We start from the raw sequence: 11,145 nt of genomic DNA, 5'->3' as shown, positions 1-11,145 counted from the left end.
CTTTTCTGTTGTTAATGTATGATGATGTTAATTTGTCTTGAACAAGTGCGTTAGGGAAAATTTGGACTTCGTGGACAACGTCGATGTAAGTTCAAGTCTTGAGTCCCGTGTGAGAGATGTTTTGGAAAACGTGAGCGGGACATTTTTTAATTCACTTCTCGGGTCTTAATTCAAAAAATTGAATTGAGCCTTAGCGGGTGTAAACTTTTAAAAGGGGTTTGAAACGGGCTTATTGATTCAGTGAGTTTGTAGAAGTCGGGATTGTTCATAGCCATGTTGAACTACAAAAACCGACGATCTAAATATAGGTTTGACTTCGACTTCGTTAGTTCAAGTTATTCAAACTCAATCTTGATATATAAAACAAGGCACCCACAGCCCACAACAAAGCACTTACATAATTCTTCACACTAGATTTCAAGCAGCCATCATAGACTCAAACAAAGTACAAAACAAAGAAGCAAAAACAGATGAACTTTGCATATTGATCCATAACTTTATTCCATTTCACAAGCTTTGTTGTTTAAGGGCTTCATCCATCTCCTCTCCAGCTAGCTTGCTCATCAGCAGCAGCCACACCCGTCACACGAGCAGCTGCTGTCGCAGCAGTCGCACCCGTCGTTCCTGCACACGATACCAAACAAAAAATTTCTATTACTATCGTACTATTTTCATCTATATTTTAACGCATAACTATTTACGTACATGTTGATTAGGGAGGTAGTCTCTTTAACGGTCCTGTAAAGATAAAAAACAAAGAAGAGGATGATTATATATTCGAATCACAAAGCGAAGAAGAAACGACGAACACAATCACGTTCTCGTTCTTCTCTCTAATTTCCTCGTTTAAACTTATATGAACAAACGACTATGCATATAATAAAGCTCGTTCTACCGTGTCGAGCACGGTTAACAAAAAAATATATATAGACAGAGAGAGAGAGACCCAGAGAGGCAATTGCAGCTATCTCCACAGGAGCAATTATCACCACATTTGCAGCCAGAAGCCATTGTTTTTCTGGTTTTTGAGTATCAAAAGTTTCCTGTTTATATAGAGCTCTTGAGGACCCAATTGGTGTTGATTATCCACCGTACACGTGGACGGTTCCTACCTACACTTCGTTATCTCTTATGAACCTCTTTGTTTAATTTAAATAATTCCCAAAGTCATAAGATGGAAACCCTCTCCCTTATTTAATTCATATTATTAATTATTATATCTTATAAAGACCAAATACGAGTGTTTCCAACATGTTTTGTTTTTATTTACATGTATTTTAGGAAAATCCTTAAGAAATGACAACCAGCTTAATTATGCATATAGTTGGTATAAGTAATAATTTAATATTAAAAAAATATATTAAATATTAAAAAAAATTGTAATTTAATATTTTTAAAATAAAATAAATTTTAGTACTATAATTATTTTATTAGACATAAAATTTATTATATCATTTAATCAGATAATTCTTTAAAAAAAATTAAAAAATTTATTAAATATAAAATTGGAAGTTAGTTCAGATACAAACTTGCAAGTTTTAAAAAACTAGATTTATAATTAAATTAAATTAAATTATATGGTTAGGTGTCGATCATGTGTTGACTTGGTCTTTCTCTTTTTTAAAATTTTAGATTTATGGCCATTGAAGTTTATTAATCATAGTGGTCCCCACCTGAAGGGTATGATTCGATTTGGGTCTGATAAGTTCGTATTTAAGATATCTTTTAACTATTTTAAATTAGTTAGAGTTCTTACCGAGCCAATAGGTCGTAGTAGTTTCAGCTTAGGCCAACCAAGTAAGTAAATCTATTATCGATTTGTTGGAAGAATTTGTTTATATATGATCATATGTGTCTAGTAGTCTTGAACGTGTCATATTTGTGATATATTTGATGTATGATGATATGATATGTATTGCTTTATGATACGCTAAATAACGTTGTGTTATAAATGAAATGTCAATTCATGTTACGATCAGTTATGTTATGAGATGCTATGATGTATTATGAATATGTTTGGCAACGACACGTTATGACATGCTATGATATGTATCCAAATGATTTGTGTATCCATAGTAACAAGTGTAATTTGTGAGGAATGAAAGATGATTTATTTATAATGAAAAGTATGGGGACTTTGACGTAATTGTATGTTTATATGCATCGAGATACTTCCCATTTATTATGAGTACAGATGCAGACACTATGAGACTGAAATGACCCGCATGCTTGACATGGTGCACGGCAGTCGTTGTACCTTCAGGTGTCGACTACAGCTTAGAGGAGCTAGCTAGACTAGTAGGCCTTATGGATCGTGTGTAGAGAGGTACTACATGTCCAACTTTCCCAGACTAAAGGTCACCTAAGAGAATATCATTTTAAATAACATATCTCATTCATGTTGCATGTGTTGGCATTCTGATATGAACCACGACCAAGAAATTTCCATACCTCAAGGTCCAATTACAAGGACGAAAGTCAAGAAGCTACAACAAACCTTATACACTTATATTCAAGTTACGGTGAGCTCATCAAAAGAAATTCTAGAAGACGTTGGAGACCTCCATTATATGTTGTGCAAAGTTGAGCTTCAAGAAAGAGATTAATTAAATGCAAAGTTGCATTTAATGAACTCAGTTAAATTTATGAAACTAGTCCAAGGATGACTAATAAACACATTTCATTCATTTCACTGTATAATTATAATTTAACTATTTGTTTGTCGTTTTTCTTTACAAATTCTTGTTTAGAACTTGCATGCTAAAGTCATTCAAGTGGTATTGATCAAACCTCTTGTGGAGTGATTCGAATCACGAGTTTAGAAACGAGTTTTCTTTACTTTTAATCTTGATCATCAAGGTAATCCGATCCGTACTTTCCCTTGGGTTGATTACCATATTACATTCTCTTGACCTTTTCGTCGAGAATGTATTTGTTTTAATTAGTTGAGCTCAAATGTTAAGAGCCTTCTATAGAAGAATCAGTAACGAGAGTAAACAAATTTGCACAATAAAGACGGGTTTACCTTGTCCCACAACTTCAAACTATAAAAACTAAATTCATAAACGGATTAAGAGACAAAAAAAAAAACGAGAGAACAGAAGTTAAAAGAACACGAAACAAATATTGATATAAAACATAAATTCAAACACACATAGAAACTTTGATGATCTGATATGAACCCCAATTGCCCACCCACAACAAAGCAACATCACACACTTCACTTCACACTACACATTTCATGAAAAAGAACAAGAAAAAGAACACCAAATTCTGTTTATTCTATGGATAAGAAGCTTTGTTGTTGTCGTTCGGGCATCTTGTTCACTTAGCAGTTGCATGGGTCACATGAGCAGCCACTCCCACAGCTGCACCCATCCCTGCATGGTTTATTGTTTATAACTTCAATTTCTTGATGCTTTTATGATGTTTCTAAAAGAAAACTACTCAAAATTATCACTTACTTCTTCAGGATGGTGGCTGTGATGGTTCTGCAAACATTACGAACACGTTTTAATGAAAAATATCGTATATACATACACGTAAAGATTATGTAAACTCAATCTTAACGAAAGGGCTAAACTGACTCGATGATTCTCTCCGGTGGACACGTTGGAGAGGGGAACGAACCATTATTTATTAGGGTGTAAAAACCTCTCGTTAGTGGATGCGTTTTAAAATCTCGAGTTATTTGTTTAAACCCAGCTCGACATATGTAAATTTAATCGAGCAAATCAAAATTTTTCAGTACGTTTTTCCAAAGTTAGTGATAATATCTTCTTTAAAAATCGATCGTTTACCCAATTGGGTAAGGATATTTGGGATGATATTCAGACTTTAGCTACGCTCGAACTAGCAATAATTCGAGTTATTTGTTCAAACTCAGCTCATGCAAATTTAAGCGAGCTAATCGAGTTTTTTCAACACTTGTTTCCAAAGATCGTGATAACATCCTCCTTAAAAATCAACCATGTACTGAACTAGGTAACGATATTTCTTTTAGAACAAATTCGCTGGTTGACTTGATAAGGGTAAATCAAGTTCTTCTAGTTCAGAATCGAATCATCGATATTTTAGATGGTAATAGGTATCTTAGCTACACTCGAAGGGACGGTAATTCGAGTTATTTGTTCAAACCGTACTCGACTTATGTAAAATTAATCGAGCTTTTTAACGATCTAAAATGAAAAAGAACGTAAATTTGGTGAAAGAGATACCCGGATTGACAGTTGCAGCTGTCTCCACAGGAGCAGTTATCACCACAGTTGCAGCCAGCCGCCATTTCTCTTTCGCACTACAAATATTTCTCAACTTCGAATCAAATTTTATGGAATGGAATTTGCTGTGTTTTTTGAATCTACGTCTCCTTCTCTACTTATAGGATCTTCTGGCCCAAAATCATTCAATCTCCACCCTACACGTGTACGGCTCTCACCCCGTCATGTCACCCTCTCCATCGTTAAACTCAACATAATTAATTTTAATTATACAATTTAATAAACAACGATAAAAATGAGAAATTATCATAGTAATTCTCATAAAACTCTGTTTTTATTTTTTTTAATTTTAAAATTACATGTTAATATTTAAAATAATAAAAATAAATGAGAGGCTAAAATTATATTTTTTTTAAAGAAATTATTTTATTTATCATAAAAATTGATAAATTCAATGTATGGGAAACGGCATGAATTTGGCCCTCCACCATACATAAATGTCCACGTCAACATTTTATCTTAAATATATATATATAGTTTGTGTGCACGTCAAATTAATTTCGACATCATCTTTTTGTGGACGGAAGAAAATTTCAACTTTAATTAAACATGTCTATTTAGTTTATAAGGTCGGCAGGTCGACGTTTCGTGGGAACTTGTCTCGAATAAGGTCAGAAATCTCTGTTTAAATTTAGAACGAGAGAGATGAAAAAAAAATTTCTCCCATCAGATAAATATTTTTATTTTTATATATTCTTTATTTATTTACTAACATGTTGTAATATTAAAATTTATAATTTTAAAAATAACGTAAAATATTATATTATATATTTTTTTGTTAATGAAATATTATTAAATTTATTTTATAATTTTTTAATAGAAGTTCTATTAAAAAAATGAAAACTATATATTAAAACAATTCCCAATGTGTTTAATAATGAATTAAACTAAGTTTGTTATTACTAATTCAATAATAAATAATTTTCTTTTGTAAAAATTGTAAGAATGGGTTGAACTTCTGGATTCTTCTAATATTATATATATTATTGGAGGATCCACCAAACATATATATATTAAATTCAACTTGCATTATTTATTTTATTTCATGTTTTTAAACTTTATCCTAAAATGAATTTATGTATATCCTAAGGAGACGGCATGAAATATATGTATAAATCAACGAGATTGGAAAATGACGTTCCTTTTATTTAATATGTGAATGGATTTCTCGTCTTTGAATCCTAAAATCAAACTGTTACTGCTATTTTTTCGATTTACTCAATTAGTCAATGAAGCTGTTTTAACAGTATGTTTCTAGGAATCTCTGGTACTTTCAACTTTATGATTGTATTCCAGGTTGAACACAACATACTCGTGAATCTATTCTTCATATTAGGTGAAGCGGGTGCATTTGGTGGCTCCCTATTTAGTGCTATACATGAATCTATTCCTCACGTTAGGTGTAGCTGGTGCATTCGACGGTCGGTTATTGAGACATATGGGCTTCAACAATAAGCTTAAAATACATGTAAAAAGGCCTCATCATGTGAGTGCCTTTTTAAGGCCCAAACTAAAATAGGATTAAATAAGCCACAAAGATAGGCTTAAAAAAGAGTCCAAAGTGCAAGTAATTTGAAGGTCTCCCTAGATTGACGATGATACGTAATGAGTCAAAATGGACAATATTTGTTAGTGGTGGACTTGGGTTGTTACAAACAGTATCAGAGCTAGACATCGAGCGGTGTGTCGGCGAGGATACTAGGCCTCTAAGAGGGGTGGATTGTAAGATCCCAATCGGTTGAGAAGGGGAACAAAGCATTCCTTATAAGGGTGTGGAAATTTCTCTTTAGCAAACGCGTTTAAATTGTAAGGTTGACGATGATATGTAATGGGCCAAAATGGACAATATCTTATAGCGGTGGGCTTTGGCTGTTATACTTCCGTCACGTTCAACTTTGAAAACGTAGTCCAAAATTTGGTAGAAAAGAAAGGTGGATTACGTGAGCTCTAATTCGAGGAATTGAATGTCTTTTATGGTAGAACTCTACGAGCAAATGAAAATTTGTCTTTATTAATTCATTGACACCATAAATTATGGTGTTGAAATCCATACTAAATCGGTAACGCCCCCATAAATATGATAATGTCACTAAATTTTATTACTTAACTAACAATATTTCCTTTTCTCAACAAACCTAAAACTCGTCTTGTTAGAGTCCACGCCCACCGCTTAACCTGTTACATATTGCCGTCAGCCTCACGATTTTAAAACTCGTTTACTGTCCACTTTGGCTCGTTACGTATCACCGTCACCTTCACGGTTGAACGTGTCTATTAAGGAGATGTTTTCACACCCTTATAAGGAATGATTCGTTCTCCTATTCGACAGACGTAGAATCTCACATTTCAGGATTACTATCAATTTTTTTAATCTATAAATATAAAATTAAAAGTGCAAAATTAATTTATTATACTTATTTAGTAAATAAATGATTTTTTTTTAAAAGTACAATATTAAAATTTGAATTTTTAAAAATTATATTAAAAAAAAAGAAGAAATATTTTGGAATATTAAATATTTTTTAAGACTTATTAAATAAATAAATAAAAAACAAATATCCGCATTGTCATTGATACTCCGCCACCACACGCTCTCATTCCCCAAGCCTTCAGCTTCGTTTGTCTGAAAAGCTCTTCGCCATTACCCTTCACGTCTTTCTCTCCTCTCAGTCTTCCTCTTCACAGAAGGGAAAATGGGCACTCGCATTTCCCATTTTACCCCTATCCTTTTCCTCTATTTCCTCCTCCTGTCCTNGTCATTGATACTCCGCCACCACACGCTCTCATTCCCCAAGCCTTCAGCTTCGTTTGTCTGAAAAGCTCTTCGCCATTACCCTTCACGTCTTTCTCTCCTCTCAGTCTTCCTCTTCACAGAAGGGAAAATGGGCACTCGCATTTCCCATTTTACCCCTATCCTTTTCCTCTATTTCCTCCTCCTGTCCTCTCCTCCTTCCCCAATCCTTGCCCTAAACATCTCTTCCCTCCTCTCCTCCTTCCCCGACCTCTCCCATTTCGCCGCCCTTCTCTCCGCCTCCTCCATTCTCTCAGATCTCAACCACCGCACCTCCCTCACTCTCCTCGCCGTCCCCAACTCCTACCTCGACGCCTCCTCCGATCTCACCCGCCGCATCCCTCCATCCTCCCTCGCCGATCTCCTCCGCTACCACGTCCTCCTCCAATACCTCTCCCCTTACGACCTCCGTCACATCTCCCCTTCCGGCAAGCTCGTCACCACTCTCTTCCAAACCACCGGCCGTGCCACCAGCGATTTCGGCTCCCTCAACATCACTCGCAACCCTCTCGATGGCATCGTCTCGCTCCATTCCCCTGTTCCTTTCTCCTCCTCCAATGCTACTGTTCTCACTCTACTCAAGAATCTTCCCTACAATGTCAGTATCTTCGCCGTTAATGCTCTCCTTGTCCCCTACGGATTTGATCTCATGGCCTCCGAGACTCGCCCGCCGTTGGGGTTGAATATCACTAGAGCTTTGATCGATGGTCATAATTTTAATGTCGCTGCCTCTATGCTCTCTGCTTCTGGTGTCGTTGAGGAGTTTGAGGCCGATGAAGGCGGCGCTGGGATTACGCTTTTTGTTCCCACTGACACGGCGTTTTCCGACCTTCCGGGGACGGTGAGCCTCCAGTCTCTGTCGGCGGATAAGAAGGCGGTTGTGTTGAAATTTCACGTGCTTCATTCTTATTACCCTCTTGGATCTTTGGAATCCATTGTGAACCCTGTACAGCCGACTCTGGCCACCGAGGACATGGGCGCTGGTAGCTTCACGCTTAACATTTCGCGAGTGAATGGCTCGGTTGGGATCAATACAGGGATTGTTCAAGCATCGGTGACTCAGACGGTGATCGATCAGAATCCGGTCGCTATTTTTGGGGTTTCGGAGGTGTTATTACCGAGGGAGATTTTCGGGAATAGTCCGATGATGACAACCCAGCCTGGTAATGAAATTGTGTCCAGTGCTCAGCCGCCTGATTCAATGGCCATGTCGCCGGAATCTACTGGACCGCCATTGCATCTTTCATCTCCACCTGGGTATGGTGAGGAAATCCGATCTGTTGCCGTCGCTAATAGCGGGCTGAATTTCTTCATTGCTCTCTGTAGTTGTTGTATAGCATTGTATTGATTTTTCCCCGTGATAATTGCTTTCATGTTGCGGGTCTTCTTCTTCTTCTTCTTCTTCTTCTTCTTTCTCCCATTTTATGAGCAAGCCAATTTTCCTGTTCCTGCAACTGTTCTGTTGATTTCCATGGCTGTCTCTGGTGTAAATTAAAAGAGTTGATAATGATTTTGGGGATCTGGGTTTGTTTCAATTTTGGATTTGCAGATTTCTTAGAAGCATAAATGGTGGAAGAACAGGGGATTTCCTTGCCTGTGGCACAGATCCTTTCTTCCAAAACAGAGATTTCATGGCTCTAATCTCTACACCCAATCTCCAGAGATGAGCTCAGGTAATTTTCATTCATATTTCGATTTCGAACCAGATTCGAAATATGTCGTGCGATATGATCTTGTTACAATTTGATTTTAATGAAATTGCTATTAAGATGGAGGATTATCTCCATATAAATCAACACTCTTCTTAAAATGTTTCTAATAATTCAAGCCAGTTGTAGGAAATTTAAGTCAACCCGAGTCAATCATACTCTCCTTTTAAGATGTATACTAGTTGAGTTGGAGGTTTGGTTCGGTTTGGTTAGTAATTCAGAGTTGAGTCGTTAGGTGTTCTATTCGGTTCGATTGTTGATTCAAAGTTGAGTTGTTAGGTGTTCTGTTCGATTCGGTTGGTGATTTAGGGTTGAGTTGTAAGGAGTTCTGCTCGGTTCAATTGGTGATTCAGGGTTGAGTTGTTAAGTGTTTTGTTTGGTTCGATTGGTGATTCCGAGTTGAGTCGTTAGGTGTTCTATTTGGTTCAGTTGGTGATTCAAGGTTGAGTCGTTAGATGTTCTGTTCGGTTATGTTCAGTGATTCAGGGTTGAGTTGTTAGGTGTTCTATTTGATTTGGTTGAGTGATTTAGGGTTGAGTCGTTACATGTTCTATTCGGTTCGGTTGATGAATCAGGGTTGAGTCGTTAAGTGTTCTATTTGGTTCAGTTGGTGATTTAGGGTTGAGCCATTACGTGTTCTGTTCGGTTCGGTTGATGATTCAGGGTTGAGTCATTAGGTGTTTTCTTCGGATCAGTTGGTGATTTAGAGTCGTGTTGTTAGGTGTTCTGTTCGATTCGATTAGGGATTCAGGGTTGAGTCGTTTAGTTCGTTTTTAGCTAAATTGATAAAATTATCCTTAAACTTTACATTGATATTTCATCGAATGTCAAATATTTTTAATGTTCGTGTAAGGTCAATTGAAATTTTTTATTTTATCCAATCAAAATGAAGAAAAATAATTAATTTTGGAAAATGTAAAATTAATGTCACATTGATTTCACAACTTCTAGGGTCATTAATATTGAAATTCTGATTCTTTATTTTTAGCATACAAAAAGTTAATTTAATTAATTAATTTATAATAAAATATAAATTTCAAAATAGTCTACGAAATGTCTCATCACATGAACTAAGTCTATTCAATCACACGTGAATGACCCCACCATAACCTAAAGTGGATGACAGCATGATATTATCTGGGCTCACCTTCACGGACGGTTCTGATTTAACCCAACTTGACGTTTTATTCTCTTTGGCCTCACAAGATCAACGCTCAAGATCTAACCAAATATTATTAGAATTTTATTTATTTTAACAATTTTATTATATTATTTAAATTTTCAACAATTTACCCTTTTCGGAATCAAGCGTTTTCGATAGCCCACTAGTCGGTATCTAGCTCTGATACCATTTGTAATAAAATTCAAACTCATCATTAGCAGATATTGTTTGTTTTAGCTCGTTAAGTATCGCCGTCTCCAATCAGTACACGATCTCATAAAATCATTAACCGAGTATGTTAGCTTAGTTCACTGTTTCGTCTACTCAATGCTGAATTTATTAGGTCAGCTCAACTATTTGATTTCTTTTATTTATTTATTTAATTATTTGTATTTAATTGATGATGATTGTAGGAGATAGGGACATGATGGTCGGAGATGGGATGCAAAATCATGAAGCATGTGCATTGGAGGCAATTATATGCCATCATATTATTTTATTATTATTAGTATATTCTTATTCGTACATAAATTTTTTGCCTTTATCTCATTGTTCGGATCGAAAAATGCAATCATATGTAACATGTTTCATGGCTAATGGAACGTAGCTTTCTTGACTATTCTTTGAGCTCTATTTTTCTTTTCGGGTAATAATAGATGCATAATACTTCTTTACACAGCTTACACACATCTGCATGAACCCACTGGGTGTCCTCGATAACGTACCCTCTAGGCTCAACTGTGGGCTAGCACACACTCACATTATGAAAAATCAATAGAAAAAAAAAGTGCGGATAATAGTGTAGTGATTTTATAATTGCTTAATGTATACGATGTCATGTAACGATTATGTTATGTTATTGACGTTGTATGATGTATGAACCTCCTTATGTCATGCCATGTAAGATATGTAATACGTTCACTCACTCTATGTTGATTATGGAAGATAAGACAAGTGTTATGTATGTATGTCACATAGCACGTTACATTATGAAAAGAATGGAGGTACCACTTGGATCATACGTATATGACATGAATTGATACTACGAGACCTCATGCATTTTGTATGTCATATGCATCAAGATATCCTCGTCATGATGAGTATGGACACATACGTTACAATATCTATGTTTTGCCATGATATTATGCAGGCTCCTTTCTCTCTATGGTTCCGACAACGTGAACATAGGCTAACTAAAGAGCAAGG

General features: G+C 35.9%; 1 protein-coding gene and 2 long non-coding RNA genes across 3 annotated transcripts; 1 reads left to right on the top strand and 2 right to left on the bottom strand.

Moving 5' to 3' along the window:
- Positions 1 to 329: 329 nt before the first annotated feature.
- Positions 330 to 1,025, bottom strand: LOC111785684. Its single transcript, XR_002813689.1, has 3 exons — positions 947 to 1,025; positions 706 to 738; positions 330 to 624 (listed from the first exon to the last, which is right to left on the bottom strand). It is a non-coding gene; the product is annotated as an uncharacterized LOC111785684 (long non-coding RNA).
- A 2,079-nt stretch (positions 1,026 to 3,104) lies between these two features.
- Positions 3,105 to 4,350, bottom strand: LOC111785685. The gene is made up of 3 exons (XR_002813690.1): positions 4,218 to 4,350; positions 3,465 to 3,491; positions 3,105 to 3,380 (listed from the first exon to the last, which is right to left on the bottom strand). It is a non-coding gene; the product is annotated as an uncharacterized LOC111785685 (long non-coding RNA).
- Positions 4,351 to 7,339: 2,989 nt separating this feature from the next.
- On the top strand, positions 7,340 to 8,603 carry LOC111785682 (fasciclin-like arabinogalactan protein 4; the record flags this gene model as incomplete). Its single annotated transcript, XM_023666064.1, is given in 1 exon segment — positions 7,340 to 8,603. A coding segment is annotated over 1 exon segment (1,077 nt), but the record flags the coding sequence as incomplete, so codon positions are not given.
- Positions 8,604 to 11,145: the final 2,542 nt, after the last annotated feature.

The sequence above is a fragment of the Cucurbita pepo genome, unplaced genomic scaffold (genome assembly GCF_002806865.2).
Source record: "Cucurbita pepo subsp. pepo cultivar mu-cu-16 unplaced genomic scaffold, ASM280686v2 Cp4.1_scaffold000641, whole genome shotgun sequence".
Taxonomy (NCBI): domain Eukaryota; kingdom Viridiplantae; phylum Streptophyta; class Magnoliopsida; order Cucurbitales; family Cucurbitaceae; genus Cucurbita; species Cucurbita pepo.
Note: the sequence above shows the minus strand (reverse complement) of the source record. Positions and strands in the feature narration are given on the sequence as shown.